We start from the raw sequence: 26,911 nt of genomic DNA on the forward strand, positions 1-26,911 counted from the left end.
TTTTAATGTTGAAAGTTATCGATGATTTTGAACCAATACTGGTGCAAGGATATTCCTCCATTATGCTGTTCGGGGTATTTTTCGAACGTTATTTCAGCTTGTTTTACAAAATTTTACCAATTGTTAATTCCCAACTTGTAGACGTTCTGTTCTTAACTTTCTGAATTTAAAAGATTTTTAGTAAAGATTACTAAAAAGGAAATGCAAAATTGTCAACCAATCGATTTATTATAGTTTTTTTAAATGCAAAGTAAAGGCAACAGTCTTATACCGCTGTTCATAACTGATAAATTGGTTGAGAAAAAAGCAAATCCGGGTAATAAAACTAAAACCGATGGAAGACATCAATGTTAAGAGGAAAACAACGGAACAACAGAAACTCTGAAGCTCAACAAAAAGAAATGGTACCATACATGGAAGTTTTGATCCTTGTTAATGATTGATTTTCCATCTAACATGTGCATAACATAAATTTTCATGTATTTTTATACATGCATCCTCAAATAGACAACTCCAGATTTCATAGTTCAATAAGAGAATAATTACTTTATTAAAATATAAAAGAAACTCAATCATCACCAGTTGCGAAAGAAGCTTTTATATGTATGACAAAGTGAAAGGTGTAGTTATGTATTTTCTATATATTTGTAGCATTTAAAAGCAAAAAAGCCAATACATGATGATAATTGCTATACTGATGCACTGTCGGAGAAAAATAAATCTAAAAACCGGAACCATGAAATCATTGCACGTATGTAGTCGCAAATATTTAGTTTGTGGTATGTAAATACGTAAAATCACAAATTTGGGTAGCATACTTTTATCAATCAAGTTCTTAATTACTCAGACTCTAATTAAACAAATGCTCATATATAGTACATTAAGTTCTAAATTATTCCATTCTTAAACAGACAAATGATAATGACATTTCTAAATTACACCGACCCTAGATAGTCAAGCTTTCATGATGTATAATTAAAATTCTACTTTACTCCAACTCTAATTAAACAAATGATCATATTACATACTTCAAAGTCTTGATTACGTCGACTCTTGAGTAAAAAAAATCATGACATATAAAAAAAAGTAGCTATCGTGATATTGTAATATTGATTGATGGTCAATTTGTTTTTGAATTTAGAGGGTAGTCCTCAAAACTCAGAATACATTTATTTGTTACAAAAACCTAACATAAAAGGGTTTCGTCTTGTGTTCTGTAAGATTACGGAGTTCCTTCTCAACCAGTGGCATCCTTTGTGTTGTTAAATGCAAGTAAAAATCTTATATTAAGTGCGTTCGGTAATGGAACATTCATTCAAAAAACCTATTTGAACCTATTTGTAGTCATCTATTATACAGCAAGGGGCTGCTAAAATGTTGTTACCAAAAGATTTCAAACAATGTACCTAACATTATACATTAAATTGTGTTGACAAATATGATACTTTAAAAAAAAACAAAAAAAAAAAACAAAAAAAAAACATTATAATATGTTATGAGATGCGTGATCCACAACAACAACACTGTATGTCTATTGTGAGTCTGTGAACGTATAAACCATCAAAACTGACTAAACACTTTTAGAGTTACCGTCTGATTTGCGTTTACTCTTGATTTCCTTTTATGTGTGATTATGTAGAATTGAAGATAAGGAAAATATTTAAACCCAAATTTTTATGAACTACTTACCACTATCTATGAAAAATGAAACATTTATAATACATATGGTAAATGGCTGAAGAGGTTTCCATATGACGTTTCAAAATCATATTTACTATTGTAGATAATAGATACCGTACCTACCTTAATACATATGCTTCATCAAGGACAGATTATATTAACGCAATCACTGTTCCAGTAAGTAGTCAAAATATTCTGGTATATAATTTAAGACAAACCATACCCAAATTGATGTCCTTAAGCTTGTTGTGTGTAATGCAATACTTTACCTGCAGAGAAATACTCTGAACTTGAAAACTACAAAATTGCTACAGGCATACCTGGCATGAACTGTTATGAGGTCAAGTGATTTGATTCCACTTCGTTCTGTGTTTATTTATTTTCGCTTATATTTTCTCCCATGTGTATAGTTCTGTACCTGGACTTAACAGAACACCAGTATACATTTTGACTTTTCTATTTGGACACACAGTTTGGATTTATTGTCTGAATCAGATGAATCAAATACGATGTGTAATGAAGTAAGTTGATTTTTTTACTGTTTTTTAACGTATTCCCACGAACATTTAAGTAAAAAGATCTAGGCAACACAAAATGAATGAATGAATGAAGTAGAATTTACAAAATGTCAAGTACAATATCAATTTGCATTGTTGACTTTACTTAATGCCAGAGTAAATATTTTCAAAGCAGTTATATTCAAAAATGATTAAAAAGTGTAAGTATATATATATATATATATATATATATATATATATATATATATATATATATAGATTGCCTAACAATGTAATTTTAACACACTATTTAGTATGTAAATATAAGAATGTTTAAAACATTTACAAAATGATGAAAATAAACGCAATATTTCGCTAGACCAACTAGCTTTATCAAGCGTGCATCTATCCAGGTGAAATGTAGATGATAAGAAACTTTTGCAGCTCAACGTCTGTGTTGCACTTAACTGCCTTTAAAATAAGAAATTTTTTGCAGCTCAATGTCTATGAGCAATTGAATTTACCTGCTTTGAAAATAAGAAAATTTTGCAGCTCAATGTATATGTTGTATTGGATTTAGCTACCTTAAAAATACATAATTGGTAGTTGAAGTTAGCAACGTCCATTGGCCAATATTACGGGATAAAAAGGACGATGCTTTGTTTTAAATTATTCTTTATCTTTCCTGTATCTTTTTTCGTCTTTTTCGCTAAGACCATCAGGTTCTAAAGTGTGGAGTTGGTGGATCCAAAAGTTCTCTCTTCTCCTTCTCGCCGTGGTGTCCCACTCGGTGTTGACTTCTATAATTTGGAAAGTAACATTATCAAAAGGATGTTTCGTTGAACGAAGATGTCTTGTGAGAGGACAGTTTTTGTTGGTTTTATACGATAAACGATGGTTATTGAGCCGAATATTAAATTTGTCCATTGTTTCTCCCACATACTGAATGCCACAAGTGTCACATGTTAATATATAAATTGAGTTCTCCGTTTAACAGTAGATGGTATAATTTTGTTTAGTAACGGAGCTGATGAAAGAACTGCTTGTATTGGCAGCTTTACAACACAAACAATTCCTTCGACCACATTGTTTGTAGCAACCGGGCGATGGATTAGGCTGCTTTGCTAATACAGATGTCACTAATTTGTCACGGACCTTTTTAGGTCCGTGACAAATTAGTGACATCTGTATTAGCAAAGCAGCCTAATCCATCTGCTTAGGTCCGTGACAAATTAGTGACATCTGTATTAGCAAAGCAGCCTAATCCATCGCCCGGTTGCTACAAACAATGTGGTTGCGTTTATTTTCATCATTTTGTAAATATTTTAAACATTCTTATATTTACATACTAAATAGTGTGTTAAAATTACATAGTTAGGCAATCTATAATTTTATTTGTGTAATTGAATTATATCTCTGTACTGAGTAATCCACACTCTATTAGATTTGTATATATGTATGTAGTATGAGTGACAATGAGACAACTATCCATCCAAGTCACAATGTATAATTTGTTATCAAAGGTACTAGTATAATTTCGTCTACATAAGACTCAGCAGTGACGTTCATATCAAAATATTTATAAAGCCAAACAAGTACAAAGTTGAAAAGCATTGAGGATCCAAAATTCCAAAAAGTTGTGCCAAATACGGCTAAGGTAATCTATGCTTGGGATAAGAAAATCTTTAGATTTTCAAAAAATTCAAAGTTTGGTAAACAGGAAATTTATAAAAATGACCACATTATTGATATTCATGTCAACAGTTTAACAATTTTAGGTGAAAGTACAGAATTTGGCGAAAGTACGGTCTTGACTAACACCGAATGCCAAAATAATGGAAAATCAAAAACCTTATAAAAAAAGTAAAACAGATGATAAAAGGATCAAAGTATAGCAACATCTGGACAAGAAATCATAGTTTTCATGAGGGAGATATATTCCTTAATTTAGAATAACTTCCAAATTGATTTAACAGCAGATTTCCGATCAGAACCTTATCCGTATTCCATGCCATTACCAAACCCAAATACTGGCTACTAGGCTTGTGATACCTTCGGGGACTTGCAGTCCACCAGAGGTATCGAACTATCTACAAATTGCTCAATTCGCGATTATCACATATCCCAACAATGATTATTATCTATTTTGATGTTTTTACGACAAATAAGTTTACTAAAATGAAGCAGAATTGGTTGAATTAAAACTGCTTTTCATCAAAAGTTTTTGTATTATTATTTATTATTCTAAAATTCATAATTATAATGTTATACTGTTTAATGCTGAAAATTATTCTGTGGTTATTCCTGTATACCACCTGTGATGCAGGACCGTGTTGTCTCCTGGATCTTTTGAAATCACTTCTGGTTTTTCTGTGTAGTATAGTGTATTGTAGAATGCTGCTTGTCATTTTGTTTGCCATGTTATTGTCTGATTTCTGAGACTTGGGTTAATATCTTATCTTATCTTATTAAGCGTAACATTTTGAAACATGATATATTCTAACTAGATTAAAGATACGTGTCATTTCGAGATGATTTAAAAAAAAAGTAAAAAAAGAAAAGAATGTTCCTTAACTATCAAATCTCTTGGTTCGATGTTTATACGACTTTCTTAAGTTTCATATAGAAATAGTACTGCAAAATCAGAAACAACGACATTTTGATAACGTTTTAGCTCAATAATGATAGCAAACTCATGTTTATATCTATTAAAGTATTTCTGTAGTGATCAATTGAAAATAAATCCAATTTTGATATTTTGCTTAAAAAATAAGTTAACAGTAGTTTATCAGTGTTCAAATCTTATAATTCGATCATTAAGAACCAAAACTAAGGAAATAGCATGAACTAAAAGAAAGTGCATGACCGGATGAATCTGCAGGGTTTAATTTAGTATTTCATACTATGCACAAATCATCCACCATGCGAATACAAACCCTCAAAAACATGTCGCTTGTGAGTTGCGACATAAAAAAAATCAGTTCCCGAAAGTGACCGTGAAAACTTTATTGAATACTTTGTGCTTATGAAGGTACAAATATGTTTTGACCATTAATGCTTATGCAACGTACAAGGTTGAATACAGATGCAGTTTATATAAGAGACGCAAATTTTATCTTCTTATTTAAGATTCGTTTTGTCTTTTATATTTAGCTTTTTTATTGTTTTTAAGAGTGAAAGTTATTCAAGGAATCAAATATACTGTCAAATGAATTAGATAATTGTGTTTTACAGTCATACAGAGACTTAACAGGTTATATAACAACTCAAATACCTCTACAAGATACAGTTGATGATTTCTGGAGTATGATTTACGATCACGATTGTGGCTGCGTAATAGTGCTAGATAAAATACCAAATGTGAGTTTTCTTCTTTTTTTAATCAAATAAGTGGCTAACCGGAAACATAAAGATCATTTTGAAATTATATTTTGTTATTCACACCCTTTTTTACAAGGAATATTTCTGTTTGTCTCAACAACAAATAACAAAGATCACTTTAAAATTATTTGTTATCTACACGCTTTTTTGACAAGGAGTATTTCTGTTTGTTCAAACAAATGTAACTTAACTAATTACAATTACTGCAAATCTCTGTATCTTTTCAAATAAATTTTTTGCATGCATTTTTTGCCTAAATTCTTCTGAAATACAGAAATAACCAGTAGTTAATTGTATTTGTGTTTGTTATAATGCCGGGCTATAGAAATTAGTTTTCACTTTGGTCAGTTTAAATGTAATAAACATATATTGTCGTTTTGAATTTGACATTTGTCTTCATACAATTACAGACGGTGATTTCAATCCCCGACTTGAAGATAGATTATAAATCTATACAAATAGCTGAACAATTCGCTGATGTTATCAGTAGCTTAATTACCTGTCGCTATTTACCATTTTTTATTCTATCCTTCCAGTGCGATATTAATTTAGAATTAAGGATTTCAAATTATATGGATGTGCTTTTTAATAAAAACTTTTACAAGAACATATTCTTGTTAATGTTTCACCAAAATCAAAACTAAATTTAACCAATTTTACCACTTTTCTTTCATGAGTAAAATTTCAGTGGTGGCATAATCACAGTTGAGTACTTTAATAATTCAGATAAAAACCAATAAATGAAATACTAGTAACTTGAGTTAGGAAATTATTATGGACAACCTTTGAATGTGATTTTCTTCTTTTGAATTGTAGGATGTTACTTTCACGCCTCCAGAAAATGAATTTATGAGACTTGAATCTTTTGTTGTTTATTCTGAACGTGAATTTCCGAGGAGTGACATCATAACTGATTTTGATATAATTCTCAGTCCTCAAGGAAGTGTGAGTATACTATTATCTAACTATACGTTTTATCTAACTACAAGAAAAGAAAAACACGATACAAAGAGTTGCAACGACCTTTTAAATATTTAGAACAACGAAGAGAGACAAATGTAAATTATAATGAAAAAAAAAGGTTTAGGAGAAACCACGAGGACATGAAAAAGGGCAAGAAAAACTACAGCCAATGAATGGCCAAAACATAAACATAAAATACATGACACTAACACGAAAGATTGAGAAGAATTTAAACCTGGAATGAATTGTGTGGCTAAGGAGGATAGACAGTTCAAATTCAGTTCTACCTGTGGCACTCATAAAATTAACCAATAATTGTAAATCGTATAGTTTCAAAAGACCACACTGATAAACATAGAACGCAATCATATTCAAACTATGACTATAAGAGGAAAAATGGAAACTGTTGGACCGTAAGTCACAATGATAAACATAGTACGCAATTAAAATCAAACTTTAGCTAAAACGGAAAAATGGAGACTGTTGAACTGTCTCGCCACACGAATGAACGCTTCTTATTCAAATCGTGATAATTTAAGGGACGACATCAAACGTTCAATATAGGATAAAAACCTTAATTTACCTAGTTTTTCACTGACCCCAACCCCTCTCGTAACATAATTTGGGAAACATTGATTGACCACTATTGATATATGTAAAATCGATTTTGGATTAAGAAAACTTGCAGCAATGTTTACCTCCCACTCCCAAACTATTTGATTTAAGTTTTTTTTTTTATCATACATTGTTTCTCTGCTGTTGACTCTTTAAAATAAAATATTAAAATTTGTTTTATTTTGAAGAACAAAGAAAATGACAGGAAAATAAAAATGTTTAGTAGTACTAAAGAACAACATGATGTTATACCAGACAATACAGAGCTGTTTGTATCCTTATGTGAATGTGTCGTTGACTTTGAAGCAACAAATACACAGGATTGCCCAGTAGTACTTGTATGCCGGTATGTGGACAAATACAATTATTCAATTATTTTGTGGATTATATTGGAAAAAGTAATATGGATGTAACTACTAATAAGGGACGACCTTTGATTTTCTGATGGGGAAATTGATTTCGGAAATGAATATCTTAGCCAGGTTAAGAGCTCAACATATACCCTCGCATTAGCCAGGATGAAAATGAATAATATGCAAACAAATTATTAACACTAAAATGCAGAAAACTATTGTGGACAAATAAAAATAGTTTGCCTCTCGACAAAGCCATGGTGAAAATATTAAGCATGCTTATCAACAAATTAGAATGCATAGTCAATCCACACTAAATCATGTGAATTCAGTTATTTGATAGATTATTCTCAAAAAAATAAATCGGAAGTCGTGGATAGGACAATGTTATTAACATCTAGAAAGACAAAATTTCCTAGAAGATAATTTGATTATATTACATGCTAGTTATATTTACAAGGGTTTGGTATGATATCTTTTAAAGTTCATGTCGTCTGTACAAAGTGCCACGCAAAATGATTCCAATAGAAATGCTAATGACACGATTATTATGACTGAAGTGATAAAAGAGTTTGAAACTCAGTCAACAGTAGCTAAAAATAGTGATGAGAAAAAAACACAGGGAAATAAAAATAAGTATTTTTGTACTTTTAAGTTGTTTTTTTTTTCAATTGAAACAGAGACGGTGCATCACGATGTGGTATATTTGCTGCCATGACAACAACCATTCAGAGAATACTAGTGGATAAAGATCTTGACATTTTCCTGGCTATTAAGACAATTCAACAAAGGCAACCTCGATTCGTTGACTCATTTGTAAGTATAAACAAATCAGTATAAAACCAGTATATAGAACTTGGTAAAACCATTAAGAAGGTATATGTACTCAAAACATAAAATATATGGATCGTGTATCGTGAAACAGTTACATTTATGCAACCATATAATTCAGAAGGACCAGGAAATTGAAAAAATAAGACACTTTATTTAGAACGATTGATGTCGAACAAAAGGCCAATAAGCCATTGAAGTACGGCAGCTTTGTGAAAAATTGTGCACATCCTGCTACAAGCATGAAATTTGGCATAGACCTTCCTCAACTATTACTCTATTATTTCAGATAGGGAGAAATTTGATATAAATGTCTCACTTCCGGTAAAATTCAAATTTTGCCTTAAATCTTCAATAATTAAACGATGTTCTAAAATCTATCACACCAATAACAAGAAAGATTCTGCCAGATATTTAAATCAATGTACAAGTAAATAAAAATCGAATAAATAATACCCTATTGTATAAAGATGTGTCAAATCGGTTGCTCAGTTACAGGTGGATTAATAGACACTGCCTCGTCATATGATGGGGGCTGTTTTTTAACGGCGCCATTTTGTTTGCTATCTTGCTTTCTTCCATTATGATTTGTTTTATTCTGTGTTGTTACGGCGCCATTTTGTTTGCTTTCTTGCTTTCTTACATTCTGATTGTTTTCAGTCTTACTCGTACTAGCGTATCGACATTGCTGGGACGTTGTTGCATTGCCTGAACGAGAGTTATTGCAACAGTCCCAATCGAAAAATGTGTTTCGACGTATTGCTAATATCATTAAATTGTGCAGGAACCTTTCGTTGATGCTGCTAATGGATACAATATATAAGACATATGTCTTTAAAACCCTTACTTCCGGTAATATTCAAAAGGGCGGACATAGAAATATCATTATTTTATTTTATTCAACTTTTTTCAAAATGTAAAGAAAATGTTTTTTTTTTGTGCTGGTCATTTAACTTTGAAGTTATCCTCTAAACCACTTATTCTATTCTATAGTTAATGTTTCAATACAAAGTTAATACTTCCGATAAATAAAACCAATATGGCGTAAATTTCAAAGATGAGTCCTCAGTCTAAATCTTCGATGAAGAGTTTTGGATAGATTGATTAAACTAAAATAAAATCACTTAAAAGTACTAAAACATCTTTAAAATTACTGATTTATGGCCGCAAATACATGTTGATTCACAATCGGAGAGACGATTTTCCTCATTTACAAAAAACGTGGTATTGTTTCTTACACCAATAATGTACAAGCTCCTGATAAGGTGAAGAGGCATCACAAAGAGTTGTCCAAAAGGGTTCCCATGGATCATATTTTTCCCTTCGCCATTCATAAGCTTCTAGACTAGTGAGTATAGGAACCAATTCCTGCTGTAGCCCTATTTTTTGACATTTTTACCTATTGTGTCTGTTTGTTTTGTTTTGTTCACGCATCGGTGACAATATAATGGAATTTGATGCGACTGTCATACAAGTGAGAGGTTTAGCTAGCTATAAAACCAGGTTCTATATTTGAAAATGCCTGTACCAAGTCAGGAATATGACAGTTCTTGTCCATTCGTTTTTATGCGTTTTGTTATTTGATTTTGCCATGTGATTATGGACTTTCCGAATTGATTTTCCTCTAAGTTCAGTATTTTTGTGATTTTACTTTTTCCAAGCTTGTTACTCATCCACACCCGCCATGGTATATTGCACGTTTTACATGCTGGAAAAAATAGACCTAGTCGTTCAAATAGCCTCATAAGCGTCTGGACTAGTTAGCATAGGAAAAAAATCCAAGCTGGTTACTCATCCACACCTGCCATGGTATATTGCACGTTTTACATTTTGAAAAAAAAAAAAAACACTAGACCGAGTCGTTCAAATAGCGTCAATATGTCTTTCTTCTTCCAAAACATGTTTTCTTGCTTCGTAAACTCCATCTGATAAGTTTGTTCGATATTACTACAAAACCACGTATTGTTTTATCAATGACATTATCGAATCCATATCTGGTGATGTTGGCTGATCAATCATCATTCTAAATCATAAAGTCACATCTTCAAACGCCATCCATGTCAACAACGAGGTTCCCTTTCAAGTAAACGAACATTTGAAAGGTCATGGATAGATTTATATCTTTAGCTTTTCCCACTTCCAAATGCAAGCCAAAGTTCGTCTGCCCCTTTGTCACGGAATAACGAAACAGCAATGACAGCAACATCAGTATCGACTGTTCGAGTCATGACTCAGTAAGTCTGTGTATCACGGCATCAGACACATGTATCTTGATTCTAGTATAAGCCTGTTCATGTTAACATGGGGCTAACCTTGCAATTGAAACACCATCATGTGGTGGATAACACATAACATCCTGAGAATTTGTTGCTACAACTACCTTTTCCTCAAAATCTATCGAGCAAGCTCCTGTGAATAAAAACTAAAAAGTTCTTTCTTATTGTCGTCATCTCTCTGAAAACTTTGCCAGTGTTGAGAAATTTGTTTTGACCCTGGATTCGTCTTTGTATTCCCTTTCCCCTAAATGTAGCTCTTGTTTCTTGTAGCAGCCTTCAAACTACCGTTATTGTCTATGTACACATCCGAGACTACATCCACTGTTGATACAGTTTCAAGGTGTTTCATAACGATTATGCTGATAGGGTATCAAGCCCTTACCTAAAAAAAACGTGAAACTGTTACAAGAGTGGATGAAGTCTTGGATGCATATGGTAGTTGTAGCAACACATGTTCAGGATATTCTATCTTATCCAACCGTTCTTATCCACCACGTGATGTATTTCAAGTTTAGCACCATGTTCACATTAAAAGGCTGACACTAGAATCATGGTGTGCATGTGTCTGATGCAGTGAAACACGAACTTAAAACGAGTCATTATTCGAACAGTCGTAACTGATGATGATGTCATTACTGTTTTGCTATTCCGTGACATAGGGGTAGACGAACTATGGATTGTGTTTAGGAGGGGGAAAAGCTTTAGATAAATATCTATCAATGACCTTTCAAATGCACTAGCGATGACTGATCACAAACACATATTGTGATCCATGTATTAACCGGTTGTCATACGGTACTCTGTTTGCTTGAAAAGGGGAGAAAAGACTGCGTTGGAGACATTGATGGCATTTGAAAATATGACTTTAACATAAAGAATGATAATTGATCCGCCTAAATCACCGGTGTTTACTCTAAGATCGCACAAACTTATCAGATGGGGTAAGCATGGTTAACAAAGCAAGAAATAACTATTTACGCAAAATGGAAGGCTAAGTGAGGTTATTCCCTCAATTTAGTATAGTCTTTTCCAGCATGCAAAACGTACAATACACTAAGACACGTATTTAGGGGACAGCTTGAAATTAGCTTTTATGCTACCCAGTTCATGCGATAATGGATGATGAAGGGACAAAGAAGATCACTTTTAAAAAACTCTTTCTGAGGCCTAATCATTTTGTCAGAAGCTTGCACATTGTTGATGTAAGAAAGGTTGCCGCGGTTGTTGTTAATGTGGAAAATCAAGTCGCCCGTGCCCTGCATGGTGTGCATGTTGTGGTGACTGGGAATTGGCATGTTTTTTGGGCCAAATAGTGGTATTTTTTTTAAATGTTTTAGTACTTAAGTGATTTTATTTTGTTTCAATCAATCTATCCAAAACTCTACATCGACGATATGGATTGAGGACTCATCTTTGACATTTACGCAACATTGTTTTTTTTTATCGGAAGTGTTAACTTTGTATTTAAATATCAACTACATAATATGATTAGTGGTTTAGAGGATAACTAAAAGCCAAATATTTAATAACCAGCACAAAAAAAAAAAAAAATATTTTCTTCACATTTTGAAAAGAAGTTGAATATCAAAATAAAAAAAATGATATTACTATGTCCGCCATTTTGAATATAACCGGAAGTAAGGGTTTTTAAGACATATATCTTATACATTGTACCCCTAAGAAGCATCAAAGAAAGGTTCCTGCACAATTTAATAATAGTACCAATACGTTAAAACTCGTTTCAAACACCCTCCCTAAAAAATAAGCTTATTTTAGTACAATGTCCGCCATGTTTGATTTTACCAGAAGTAGAGTTTTTAAAGACATCTCATCTATATGATATATCCAAAATTAGTACATAACAAAGGTTTGTACCAAATATTATTATAGCAGCCTGATAATAATACCTTTTCACATACTAGCCTTCGAAATTGGACTGATTTAAGTATGATGACCGCCATTTTGGATTTTACCGAAAGTGAGACATTTTTTCAAATGCCTCCCTATCTGAAATAAGAGAGTAATAGTTTAGGAAGGTCTATGCTAAATTTCATGCTTGTAGCAGGATGTGCACAATTCGTCGTAGCCGCTGGACTATTGGACAGGCAGTAAAAACTTCAATTTTGAACAGGGTATCCGATATCGACTTCCTTTATAGCATTTTCGTTTATACATGATTCATATTTATATTACTTTTGCAGATATCCAAAACGTCTTTTTTTCAACAACATACTCGATTGCAAGATATGATAAGATAATTTAGATGTTTCGAATCTGCATATTTATAATCATGTAAATTTTATAATTATTCCTTTCTATCATTTTAGGAGCAATACAAGTACATCCATGAATTAGTAGATGACTATATGGATTCTAATCAGCTGTATGTGAATGTATAAGATTCTGTGTGAATTATTTACGAGTCTCCATTTTTTTAATCTGAAACTTGCAATTTCTAACGTCAGTTTGTTGATTATATATTTGTCTCATATTTAAGTCTATGTATATTTTTATAAATAAAGATAATATGAAAGAGTTTTTTGTTTATTAACCATCAGCAAAACTGTTTTATGGATTGTAATGACTATCAAAAGCTGCAAAAGTGCGTGTTTGTGTTGTTCAGACAATGACCTGGGAAGCTAAATAGTGCGATAGACGACTTTGAATCTGATTGTTGTTCATAGAGATTGTATGTTGTGTTGTTTTGCTATTATCTATAAGTAGTACTTATTCCACATCTCTCTTTTGACGATTGCGGTGAATAAGGTTTACAGAGTGCCAAAAGGAACGCAACACGTAATTTCTAAAGCAATTTATTGTCCCTTTTCTAATGATAATGCAAAATAGCTTTTTCATATTTAAAACATTATGTAAACTTTAATTTAAAAAAAGGCCAGTTTGTTGAAGGTCTTTTACTTCTGAAAAGAAAGTAGCTTTTTATGTATATAGTTTCGGTGCTTTGTTGTCGAAAACATTTTTTTCTTTCAATTTTAGCATTACATATACTAGCAGCTAAGGGTGAAACAAAAATTTGTTTTTCTCATGGTCAAAAACAAATTATTTTTTCTCTCCAAAAACTAGAAACAAACTTTTTTCCATAGTAAGACGATTAAATAAACAAATGAATTAGTGGTTGTTCATGTGTTTAAGCATTCCTGGTGAACAGAAAACTCTTCTGACACATCAATTTTGTAGTATGTGTATTATTTTTATGTTCTAGAGCAAAGTGCCGATACGGCTGTGGTGGACGCCGTATTTGTTCTAACGAGGGTATCACGATCTCAATAGGTGATATTGATTTGATCTATAACACACTTTTATTACATTCTTCACTGATGATTTTAACTATCCGGTGGTGGCGATGTAATTTATTAATATAAAGCTTTATATTTCAAAAGGTAAAAGACATAGATGTTTCATACCTTGCACATGTTGTATGCAGATACTTTATGTTACGAAGTTTCCATCTGTCATATGTCCACTGTCCTTGACCTGATCCTAATGGTTCAGAGACTGCTTGAAACAAAATATTGTGTCATGTGAATTTACTCACTAATAATGAGTAATATGATTACTAGTACTACATTTGGTAAATGTGTTTATTGAATTATTTATATGACCTCGACCTCATTTAATGGATTAGTGATGAAGGTTACATTCTCAGATACTATAAGCAGTAGTGAGTAGTTCATCTATATGTGATGTATGAAATGATTGTAATGTCTACATGTCCGTCAGATAGGCTTCACCTGACCTCGACCTCATTTAATGGATTAGTGATGAAGGTTACATTCTCAGATACTATAAGAAGTAGTGAGTAGTTCGTCTATATGTGATGTATGAAATGATTGTAATGTATACATGTCCGTCAGATAAGCTTCACCTGACCTCGACCCCATTTAATGGCTTAGTGATGAAGGTTACATTCTCAGATACTATAAGCAGTAGTGAGTAGTTCGTCTATATGTGATGTATGAAATGATTGTAACGGGTACATGACAGTCTGGCATATTTCATTAATTCTTGAACTCATTTTCATTGATTATTGATCAATGTTATATTTGTGTGTTTTGGCTGGTTTTTCAAGTGATATAAGCAATAAGTCAGTTTTATTTGTTTTATGAAATGATTGTATTATCTGACCGTGGCCTCATTTGTGTGGTTCTTTAGCCAAGGTAAGTTAAGGTTTTGTCTTTTGATCTGTTTTTCAAGTAATATAATTAATAGGTCAGATATATTTGGTGTATGTTATAATTGTAAAGTACTTGTTACTTGTCTGTCTGACAGGAATAATTATCTGACCTTGACTTAATTTTCATGTTTCAATGATCAATATTAAATTTTTGTGTTTTGATTTGATCTGCAATTATCATAAGCAATAGGTCAACTGTATTTCTGTATAGAATAAATGTAATGTATACATGTTTGTATGGCACGATTTACGAATATAATCTTTAAAAAACCCAACAAAGTGTATGTAATACTTGCAGTAAACATTTATCTTTCAGATCAACATAAATCAATGGCCAGTAAAGCAGGCGAGACATGTTAGCGTGTACATCCTTGTTTGTTTATTTATAAACTCAACATACATTGTTTATCTTTAATTGTTGTGAAATATTATTAAACAAAATTCTCAATGCTGATTACTTTTATCTCAATTCATGTTGATCACCTTTGTTTGTTTTGTCGAGGTTTTATCATTTAACAGATGAATAATAATAACTTGATATCATTCATTCATCACGTTATTTGCTATGGAAAACGTGCACACAATTTTGACACAATTTTGAAAAATTTCAATTAAAATTGCTATTTCTAGTTTGATTTATTCTTACATTCATTAAGAAAAAAGAAAAATCACAAAAATACTGAACTTAGAGGAAAATCAATTCGGAAAGTCCATAATCACATAGTATAATCAAATAACAAAACGCATAAAAAACGAATGGACAAGAACTGTCATATTCCTGACTTGGTACAGGCATTTTCAAATGTAGAAAATGGTGGATTAAACCTGGTTGTATAGCGTTAACCCTCTCACTTTGATGACAGTCTCATCAAATTCCGTTATATTTACATTGATGCGTTAACTAAGCAGACACAATAAATAAAATAGTCAAAATATGGGTACATCAGTCATCATCGTATAACAATTTTAAAAGGAACAATTTAACAGAACACAAAAACATCTATCTACAAACACATTCATTGATTTGTGTGTCTGACGTCAGAAAATTTTATACGTCATATAGATTTGTTGTTCAATGTGCATACAAACAATTTTAAAATTTACATAGGCAATGTTAGCATATAGGGTCAAAAAATCAAAAGTATGTAAGAATAAATTTCAGAAATAGACCGAGATTGAAAATAGCACAAAAGTTATATATAGAATGTATAAGAATCCACAAATAGTTAAGAAAGTATATAATGGAACGTATTTTGCAAATCTATTTGACTTTATATAAAACAAAGCTGGCTGTAATTGCTAGGTACTTTTTTTTTTATTGCAAAGCTCCTCAACTGTATCGGTTCTTATTTATATTTGACTTTCAAATATTAGGGTTTGAGCGTTACTAATAAAGGTAAGAGTTATTCGGACCCACAAAATTCATAAAATGTTTTCTGTGAGAAAATATATATCAGTCAAGCAAACACTTTTCTGAAACGGGCATCATCAAGATACTATGTTTATTTTTGGATGATGTTTTTGGTGAATTACCTCTAAAAATTGACAACGAAAGTCGAAAGATATTTTCGGACAACAAATAAAGGCAACAGTAGTATACCGCTGTTCGAAATTCATAAATCGATTGAGAAAAAAACAAATCCGGCTTACAAACTAAAACTGAGGAAAACGCAAATATAAGAGAACTACAACACAACAGAAACACAACATTAAAATGTAACACACACAGAAACGAACTATAATATAACAATGGCCATTTTCCTGACTTGGTACAGGACATTTAAAGAAAAAAAAAAATGGTGGGTTGAACCTGGTTTTGTGGCATGCCAAACCTAAATAAAATTATTTTATTTGATCAAAATGTACTTACACATACTATTTTATTATCACTTATGTCATTCACGTTGAGTAACAAAGAATATTCTTCATTTTGTAAAAACAATTAAGCAAACAGTAAAATTGTTTTGGGAAAAAGTAACATAGAACACACATCATTTTATTGCAGTTACTATTATTGCATTGCTTTTATTATCCATAAAATAAATAGTTTTTACAGAATTGCATTGTTTATTTATGTCTCTTTGTATTCTGTATGCATGTCTTGAAATCGGAGCAACTTTGACATGGATTTTATTTGACCTATTTGGGCATAAATCGTTCCTTCAGATGACGAAGTTCTTTTTGGTAGTTATTAATTTGAGTCATTTTCCCACTGTGCACAAAAACTCTAACGTGATAATATATATATATTCCTGATTTTTATGAATGTTATTAAACAAAAACTGGTTTGCATTTGTGGATAACTTTTATCTATATATATCTTCCTCACCCTTGTTTATTCTGTCAAGGTTTTATCATATTATAAATAAATAGTGGTGTGATAAAATTCATGCAGTATCATCTAATATCACGTTTTCTGTAATGATCAACGTGCACATAACTAATGTAAAGTAATGGATGTGAAAAGAGATCGCTCCAAAAGCTTCAGCAATAAGAATGAGATTTTTTATATTGGAGACCAATTAAGGTAAATATAGATAAGTTTTATATGCTGTGATTTAGAGCTTGTATGAAGCTGGGATAGGTTTACCATTCAAGGCCGTCTGGTTTGATCTGCGTAAAAATATCCAATAAGCCATATTTGAGCACATAAAAGATTCAGGCTCCTTCGAGCCTTTAGTTTGTCTTATCTTCTGTATTCTGATTTTTTTAATAAATATGTTGCAAGTGGGTCAAATTCACCAAAAAGGAAAAAATATCAATATGTTTCCGTCATTTACACATTGCTAGCAATTATGATTCACTTTGGTTTATTGGCGAGGACCTGAACGTGTGTGGTAAAGACGTCAAGTGAATTGATGTGTTCGATCAAATTCTTATTTTAGTATATCTTGTATTGTTGATAATATGTACCACAATCGTCTAGTTTGACCCTTTTGCTATCACCTTGCGACCATCGTTAGACTCTACTTATTTTATTTTTTGAAAGATTTACCTTCGAACTACTACACTAATTTAATAAATCGTCACATGTTAAATCCTTAGAGTACCTCATCTGTCTATTTTTTTTGAATGAAAATCCTTAAGTTTTTCTACTACCAAGCATAGGTGTCCTTACTCCTATTTGTAAACAACTGATCAGAATTTTTGGCATGCACTATTCTCCATCTTCTTCTATACGGGTTTTCGACTTTTATCAGCACCACTGACCAGTCTTGAGTAAAAGAAACGCGTCCGAACCACATTATAAGCATTATAATTTTGATGAGTGTTTACAATCAATGAATCGAGGCCTATGCTAGTTGACGTTTCAACTCACAGGGTTTCACCTGCTCAATAATCAACACTTTGTGAATACACGGAATGTCAAGTATACAGTCATTTTCTTTCATTTTTCTGTTTATATAGTTTTTTAATCATTCGAAAAACTGAGATATATCTCTCACATACAAAGATGACCTTAGTCATATTTGAAACAACTTTTAGGAACGAAAAGTTTTACTTGCAGTGAATGGCATCACACAGACTGAATCAAATTTCGAAGTACGAGTTTTCACTATGAATATCTTTCGGTTATATTTGAATATATATTTTTCAGGACACGAATTAACTTTTCAAATTTACTGAAAGACAGAAAATATCACTTCAAAACTTATAAAAATTGTTTCGTTGGTAAGGAAGTTGTATCCTGGCTAGTAGACTGTAAACTGTGTGATTCTCGATCTTCAGCCGTTACAGCTCTGAGAACTCTACAAGACCACCATATTCTACACCATGGTAAGATACAAAAGATCTCAACCATTTGTTTTGATGTTCAACGAGAAATACGAAGACGCCTCTCCTCTCTCTTCCACGAGACATATAATGAAATAATTTTTAAATGTGCAATAAAGATCAAGAGGCTGATATACCTGTCACAAACATACAAAGTTTTATAAACAAGTAATAAAATTAACGGTACCAATTTTCTTGCACCAGATACGCATTTCGACAATACATGTCTCTTCAGTGATGCTCGTGGCCAAATATTTGAAATCCAAAGCTTATATAAAAGATGAAGAGCTATAATCCATATAAGATTTAATAATTCAATCCACCAACCCCATTTATTCTTTTGGATAAATATATTGAGATTAACTATTAAACTAGAAATGGATAAACATTATGGTCATATATTTTATCTATTAATCTAGATAGATTGACATTAGGTGCAGTTTAGTTGAAGTGAATTGTGAAACAATTGTAATTATGGTAGCTATACATTGCCGGTGTATCTTTACTATACATGGTAAAAGGGGATGTATGGTGAACGTAAAACTGTTTTGACCCCAACAAATGAAACCAATATGAAAACAAGAAGATGCGGTATAACTGCTAATGAAACAACCTCCCATCAGAGACAAATTTATATAAAAGACATATCATATTTCCTCCATAATGCCATTATTAATAGCAAAACTAAAATGTTGAACAAAGTAACTAAAGTTTCTATATTTCACAGGACTCTTTAGATTTTCATCACTCCTATTATTTTCTCTTATTTTCCGTTACATTTCAACAGTAAGCATATTTGCTTTTTTGTAGTTTGTGATGACCATCTATTCAAGGACGACATGTTATTCTACAGATTCAGGATTGATGATGGAACACATAAAATGGATATGGATCTCAAAATGTTTTATAAAGGCCAACAAATATATAGACTGTAAGCACACATATACTTCATGTCGTGTATAATTGTTTATATATTTTTGCTAATTAAGGTGGTGCTCAAAATACGAGATCATTAACTTTGTAACGATATAAGAAGAAGAATATGAAGTGTTGTTCAATGTTACGTTGGATATTCTGAACCAATCAAAATCAGTGGAATAAAATATTTCCCGTATATAGATGTTAACAAAACGTTAGATGTTTTTTCTATCAAAATGCACTATGTCATTATGAACACAAATTATTATATTTTTTTTCAAGTTATTCTCTAAACGAAAAAAATATTTTTGTCATTGGTAGCTAAATTGATAACCTTATTAAAGATTGACTTTAAAGGAAAGGATCAGAGAAACAAAATAAAATGTACAGGAAATGTAGAAAAAATTTACAAATCGAACATACTATTATGTCAAATGAACAATGTTTTAAAAAGTTACTATGCTCTATGCCCTTTATATGTATGTGTTGCAATACAATTTGAGTACATGCAAAATATGAAATTACAGAGCTACGTCTAAAAAGAAAGGCATAATCCGTGATTATCAGCTAAATGCTCAAGTATACAAAGAGGCTTTTATTGGGTCCGCGTTTGTGGACTGGTTAACCAATCAAGAACATATTGGAATTGAAGACGCAGTTGATTTAGGCAGAAAATTGTTGGACTATAATATCATAAAGCATGGCAAGTGACAAATATATTTTATAGTTAGTGATATTTTTTATAATGTTTATGCTGGATTACCAAGTGCTGATCACATACCACAAATGGCCTTTCTGGTCAGGAAAAACTTAAGATATAGAACCGCTAATTCAACTGAACGTGCAAGAAAGATGTACACATGTCAAAACTTTGTCAAATAGAGAAATATTTGGGAAAACGTTCTCATCAAATGAAACCTTAAGGACGTTTGGGTAACTATTGAATTACCGTTAAACATTTTTATTCTACAAATAAAAAATATACAAAATGGAAATATGAGGGTATATTTGCACTATTAATCAAATCAGAGTACCAGTTTTACTACTCAAATTACAGAAACTAGTGTACTCTGATATAGAATTTAAAGTATGTTGTGTTACCAGCACAGGTCAAGATTAGATAAAGAAAACATAAGTATGGGTTGAATAAAAGTAAGGAGATCTGGTATAATTGAAAAGGGGGTTTCATTAGGGGTTCTGAGCCGGGATCCCGCTTAATGTTTTGTTAGATTCCCGCATCCTGCTCATCATTCTATTAATAGCAATTGTAATTACAAGTTACCCGCCGGACTCGTTTCCTGTTTCACGCACAATAGTATGACTTCACACGTCACGCCTAAAAAAAAATTGAAATCCCGCGCCACGTTTAGATCCCAATGAGACCAGCTGCAGACGACATAAAACTACGTAGACCGAAAGACATAGATCTGATTCGAACATGCAGTTACAGATCAACGAACCGTCTACAATAGCGAGTTAAAATCCATACTACAAAGTCAGTTATAAAGTTTCCGGTATGACAAAATGTGAAACAATTCAAACAAGAAAACTTATATTAAGTTTTAATTTTACAATAACAATGAACGAAACGACAATTGACAATCACCACTGGAATACAAGTTCCTTGCTTTGGATAGGCACATAAAGAATGTTACGGGGTTAAGCACGTTTATAGTCGCCCCCTTATCCTGGATAGTTATGTAACAACAACCACAACAACAAGCTGTAAAATTAGTTGGAAGTGCTTGACTTATACTTCGATACAATTACAAATGATAAAAATAATAACAGACACAAAGTAAAAGAAAAGAATTCAGATCAATGTTAACACCGATGGAGACAATACTTACAGATTTTACTTCAATGATACATTTGAACATGGTGATTGTTTTTAAATGTTTTATTTGTATTTTCTAATTGTATAAAAATATTTTGATACATTTAAAAAAAAATAATTTTTGTTTACCCTTTATTTATTCCCTATTCTTTCTTTTTCAGTAACAGACGATCATCATTTTAAACATGACAACTGTTTACTTTATCAGTTTGAATTTGACTTTGATCAGAAATTTACTTTTCACAATGTGTTTAAGTTTACTATGCCGACTCATTCCAGGAACTTTTCAGATTCGTCAATTATTGTGAAAGACTTTAACCGAAAAAGATCAGCTAGTAGTGAAAAATCTCATTCATCGGTAGATTCACATGACGAATTTGACCCAAACAGGAGATTCTCAGATTCGTACACATGTAAGTATACACACATTTATCATTGCATTTTTGTATAGATAATTAAGGAATGACTGTGTAATATGTTTTCTGTCTATGAAGAAATAACATAAAAAAAAAATATGGTGCACACTACGCGGTTTTTTTAAAGTGTGCACCGCATTTTTTTTAATGTTATTTCGAATAGACAAAAAAAAAACATTAGTCATTTCTTACATTTTATTCTAAATTCCATTTTAAACCGGAGTAAACCATGGAAAAACGTTGATGACATCACGGTCACATGGCAAAATTATATCTATAAGCTGATAAACAAAACAACGTCAGCCAATCAGAAGACGCGTTACATCCAAAATAAAATTATATTAATATAAGGAATCTTCAATTGTTTTTATTTTTATTAGAACTGTCATTTTTCAAGGGGAAGCATGACATTCCACCAGATCATGCTAAATTAAATGACTATTCTTTTGATTGGAATAGTTCATCCATGGAAGTAAAAAACAACCTTCGAAAAAAGTAAAATTACAAAAAAAACTGAACTCCGAGGAAAATTCAAAACGGAATGTACATAATCAAATGATAAAACACATCAAACGAATGGACAACAACTGTCATATTCCAGACTTGGTACAGACAATTTCAAATGTAGACAAAAGTGATTTGAACCTGGTTTTATAGCGGTAAACTTTTCACTTTTATGACATTCGCATCAAATTCCATCATATTTACAACTCTGCTTGAACAAAACAGATATAATAGTTAAAATTGTCAAAATAATGGGTACAGCAGTCATCACTGTGTCACAATCTCAAATAGAACAAAACAAACAGTCAAATATTTAACAAAGAAGCACAAAAGCATGTATAAAATTTAACAACAACATTCATTGCTTACTTATATATGTATTTTAAATCATCCCATAGAGGATTGAATAATTTGAAGTCCTGCAAAAACGATGTTTACGATGGTAAAACGTATGACATTGTTCCATATTATCACGGTACTTATCTATCCCAAATTCATTTATTTGGTTTTGATGTTATATTTGTTTTTCTCATAGGATTTTGTCTAATGCTTAGCCCGTTTCTGTGTGTGTCACATTTTAATGTCGTGTCGTGTTGTTCTCCTCTTATATTTGATGCGTTTCCCTCAGTTTTAGTTTGTTACCCCGATTTCGTTTTTTGTTCATGGATTTATGAGTTTTGAACAGCGGTATACTACTGTTGCCTTTATTTACTGTTTAGACTTTTCCTCATATGATGTTATTCCTATATCAAAGTGAACAAATTTATCGGAAGATAATGTGAACACCATTTAAGATTTTGGTTCATCTCGTTATATTTTATCTATCAAAGATATATTATAAAAAAAACATGTGTATGGGAATTGTCTGAAATTAATTATAGAAATTATTTGTTGCTATCTGATAACAAAGAAATCAAATAATACGCATTGTTACAGATTTTTTATTTACACTAAGTGCATATCTAAAACAAGAATGTGTCCAAAGTACACGGATGCCCCACTCGCACTATCCTTTTCCATGTTCCATGGACCGTGAAAGTGGGTAATTATCTAATTTGGCATTAAAATTAGAAAGATCATATCATAAGCAACAAGTGTACTAAGTTTCAAGTTGATTGGACTTCAGCTTCATCAAAAACTACCTTGACCAAAAACTTTAACCTGAAACTCCCACTTTCATTTTCTATGTTCAGTGGACCGTGAAATTGGGGTCAAAAGTCTTATTTGGCTTAAAAATTAGAAAGATCATCTCATAAGCAAAAAGTGTACTAAGTTTCAAGTTGAACCACAGACGGACGGACGGACGAACGGAGCCACAGACCAGAAAACATAATGCCCCTCTACTATCGTAGGTGGGGCATAAAAAAATAAATCAGAGTGAGCTTACCATCAAGCTTATTTGATCTAGTACTGTTGTTTTGTACACTTAAAAAACACAAAGTATTAAATGTACCATTTTATCTAAGGTTCCATCCATGATAAAATTAGTGTGACGTCGTCAGATAATGAAAGCGTTGATGGTACAGAATCAATTGACGGTGACAGTTCATTAACATCGCCAAAGTCAGGTTAGTCTTTTACGTACATTATATCTACCAAAGCTTGTTTAAAAATGTATGACCGTGATACGTGAGAAAAGATTGTTAGAGGAATACTACACAAGTCTAAAGTCTAACAACATCAACATGACAAATATATGCGTCTATTCAACGATGGATAGATATTTCTTTTCATTCAGTTAATGTATAAACGTATTGTTTGTTTTCTTTAGAACATCCATTGTTATGTTATTTTAAAAGTACTAGACTAATTATTATTGTATTTTGTTTCAGTTTTACTGAGACATGCAACAGTAGCTGAGTTAGTGTCACCTGAGACTCCATATATCAAAAGATCATTAAGGGTAAGTATAAATAAGTTATAGCTGTTAATAATATCGCGACTGTTTTTATAGTAAGTTTAATGAGGGTATATTATCGTTGTTTATGTGTCTTTTAAACAACGCTAAGAGACGCATAACTTCAGGATAACTTGATATGTTTCTAAGAATTTTCTAGACTATACCAAAAATGAATGCCAAGAAACCAAGCACACCAAGCACGCAAAAAGGCATTCCCCATTTTCTCTTTAACACGTGATATTTTTTTCAACAGATGGGGTCATTGCGGTATAAAATAACGGTTTTTTGTTTTTTTTTCTATTTTTTATTAGAATTTTATGTTTAGACCATTCTTTCATATGACGCCGAGGTACACATTGAGATATACGTCACTTAATGTTATGTACCATCGTAGGCAATTGGGGCAATAAATATTTCTAAATAAATTCTAAAGCTAATAACAGAGAATTCACGAAAACTTTGTAAAAAAAAATCAACTGTACTGGCTACAGAGCTGAATATAATGTTAAATACAAAAAAGACAACGAATTAAAAAAAAAATACAAAGAAATCTGCAAATATTTCAAATACTTTTAAATTAGATATAATATTAAACGAAAGGTATTTTTCAAAATGACATGTTAAAATGATACCAAAGCAATCAACAATCATAAATTGCAGAGAAACAGACAACACATTTGTCATGTTGGGACCGTTCATACTTTTCTTTACTGTATGTTATTTGCTAATTGCTAAAGGCAGTCCATCATTTATAGTTGTTTATATCATCACTCTTAAAATATTTGTGGATAAATGTCTCGTCGTCAATCAAACCATACTTCTTATGTTCTATAAACCTTGGTCAAAGTAAGCTGTTAAAAATTGCTGAAGCAAAATATTCCAAAAAGTGGTTTTGTTGCCAGCAGTTTGATTTCATACATTGCATATTTTAGATCACAAGTGACTCTGTTGGGTATGGATTCGTTGTTAGAGGTGATGGTCCAACTTATGTCCAAACTATTGATCCACTAGGGCCTGCTGCAGCTGCAGGACTTAAGGTGACTACTTTAACCGTATTTAGCACAACTGTTTTGGAATTTCGGGATCCTCAATGTTCTAGATCTCCAACTTTGTACTTGTTTGGCTTTATAACTTTTTTAATCTGGGCGTCATTGATGAGTCTTATGTAGAAGAAACGCGCGTCTGGTGTTTTGAATTATGATACTGGTACCTTTGATTAATAATTACATATATCAATTGGATAACAAAGAAAGAAAATACGAAATATCCATTAGCAGTCAACATTGGAAATGCTTAATGAATCATTATAACCAGAATGAGCTTGTTTTAGTATTCATATATAATGAATGGAATAACACTCGTAATCCATAGCCCCGTTGCTTTCTATGTTTAACTCTTGAATGTCAAGCATTCTTAGATCCATTGACTTCAATTAAGGTAAAGTGGTAGTCATTTCATGTTAAATTTACCTGATCCTGGTCGAAAATTCAATATATATTTATTTGCACATATGAGCACACGGTTCCCGAAACAACCCTAATAAGTATTTTTAGAAAAGGGGGCCTGTGATTCAGACAAATAATATATGACATAACTATTATTTGTTTTGTAGGTACGCCAGTATATCCACTCTGTAAATGGAAATAATGTCTTGAAGTTAAATCACAAACAAGTTGCCAAAATGATTATGGACGTTGAGCAATATCTTACTATATGTATCATGGTGCATAAAAGAGATGCAGTATTTACCGACATCGATTCATTAAAAACTACTTAGACAGAAATGGAATATTACATCGTAGTTTTTACATCAATTTGAGTCAATCAAATATCAGATGAAAGAGATACTAACATGATAAAATTTCCTGAGTACTTTTATTATTCAATATTACCATATTGTTTAATTTTGTGTGTTGCCTTATCATGACATTGGGAACTACTTTTATTGAAATACCTCTCTCATAAAACAACAACAAACACATTAAAAAATGCAGGCGAGGTTAGTGTGTAAATCCTTTGATAAGGTGATACTAGTCATACAAATTTTGTTCGGTACCAGTTTTTAGTGCTCCCTGATGGTAGTTAAGTTTGTCCGTCTTGCGAGAGCATTATCTATGCTGGTGAATTGGTCCCAATCGTTACCGGTTGCTTTGTTTAAATTGTATCAGAACATATAAATGACATTAAAACAACCATTTTGATGATTACTTTTTTTATTAATACAATATACTTACTTAAATAACATTTCAAACGTCTTGAAAATTGAAGTTTGCAAAACTATATTTTCCTGATTATATGATGGCAATTATAAAAATTATGACCGTTGTGTCGTTTGTTTTCTCTTATATTTGAGTATGAATTCACATTATTATAAGACGTGTGACGGTACTTTTCTATCCCAAATGCATGTATTTGGTTTTGATGTTATATTTTTTATTCTCTTTGGATTTTGTCTAATGCTTAGCCCGTTTCTGAATGTGTTACATTTTAATATTGTGTCGTTGTTCTCTTATATTTAATGCGTTTTCCTCAGTTTTAGTTTGTTACCCCGATTTTGTTTTTTGTCCATGGATTTACGAGTTTTGAACAGCGGTATACTACTGTTGCCTTTATTTATAAAGATGTGTTGTTTCTGTGCTCTTTCAGTTGTCGATAAAGTGGCAAATATACAAGACCATTGATGCAGAAAATTTGTGTGATGGAAACAAATAACTAGCATACATCTGTTGACTATGATTTTCTGGCAGGTTTATTTCCATATTCGAAAAGTAAAT

The 26,911-nt window shown here is 31.8% G+C and overlaps 2 protein-coding genes across 4 annotated transcripts in view; both read left to right on the plus strand.

Moving 5' to 3' along the window:
- The window catches only part of LOC143049519 (receptor-type tyrosine-protein phosphatase epsilon-like), a 35,905-nt gene extending 22,776 nt beyond the window's left edge, over window positions 1-13,129 (plus strand). For all 3 annotated transcript variants that reach the window (XM_076223143.1, XM_076223129.1, XM_076223136.1), the window contains 7 exons: window positions 652-751; window positions 1,784-1,857; window positions 5,412-5,537; window positions 6,375-6,503; window positions 7,325-7,482; window positions 8,170-8,305; window positions 12,924-13,129. In XM_076223143.1, coding sequence (XP_076079258.1) covers window positions 652-751; window positions 1,784-1,857; window positions 5,412-5,537; window positions 6,375-6,503; window positions 7,325-7,482; window positions 8,170-8,305; window positions 12,924-12,995 — 795 coding nt within the window. In that variant the 3' untranslated portion in view covers window positions 12,996-13,129. The remainder of the gene's footprint in view (window positions 1-651; window positions 752-1,783; window positions 1,858-5,411; window positions 5,538-6,374; window positions 6,504-7,324; window positions 7,483-8,169; window positions 8,306-12,923) is intronic.
- A 4,033-nt stretch (window positions 13,130-17,162) lies between these two features.
- Window positions 17,163-26,461, plus strand: LOC143049559 (DEP domain-containing mTOR-interacting protein-like). Its single transcript, XM_076223165.1, has 9 exons — window positions 17,163-17,315; window positions 18,387-18,565; window positions 19,373-19,493; window positions 20,008-20,183; window positions 21,479-21,730; window positions 23,704-23,805; window positions 24,070-24,140; window positions 25,070-25,174; window positions 25,750-26,461. Exons 1-9 carry the CDS (start codon window positions 17,242-17,244, stop codon window positions 25,912-25,914), a joined length of 1,245 nt encoding a protein of 414 aa, XP_076079280.1. The 5' UTR covers window positions 17,163-17,241; the 3' UTR covers window positions 25,915-26,461.
- The last annotated feature ends 450 nt before the right edge of the window (window positions 26,462-26,911 follow it).

This window comes from Mytilus galloprovincialis, chromosome 1, assembly GCF_965363235.1.
Source record: "Mytilus galloprovincialis chromosome 1, xbMytGall1.hap1.1, whole genome shotgun sequence".
In the NCBI taxonomy this organism is placed as follows: Eukaryota; Metazoa; Mollusca; class Bivalvia; order Mytilida; family Mytilidae; genus Mytilus; species Mytilus galloprovincialis.

Excerpts from the sequence above, each read along its gene's own strand:
- LOC143049559 (XM_076223165.1), top strand. The coding sequence starts at position 17,242 with ATGGATGTGAAAAGAGATCGCTCCAAAAGCTTCAGCAATAAGAATGAG. Across the intron at positions 17,316-18,386 it reads TATATTGGAGACCAATTAAG|GACACGAATTAACTTTTCAA; the intron begins GTAAATATAGAT and ends TATATTTTTCAG. Across the intron at positions 24,141-25,069 it reads ATATCAAAAGATCATTAAGG|ATCACAAGTGACTCTGTTGG; the intron begins GTAAGTATAAAT and ends TGCATATTTTAG.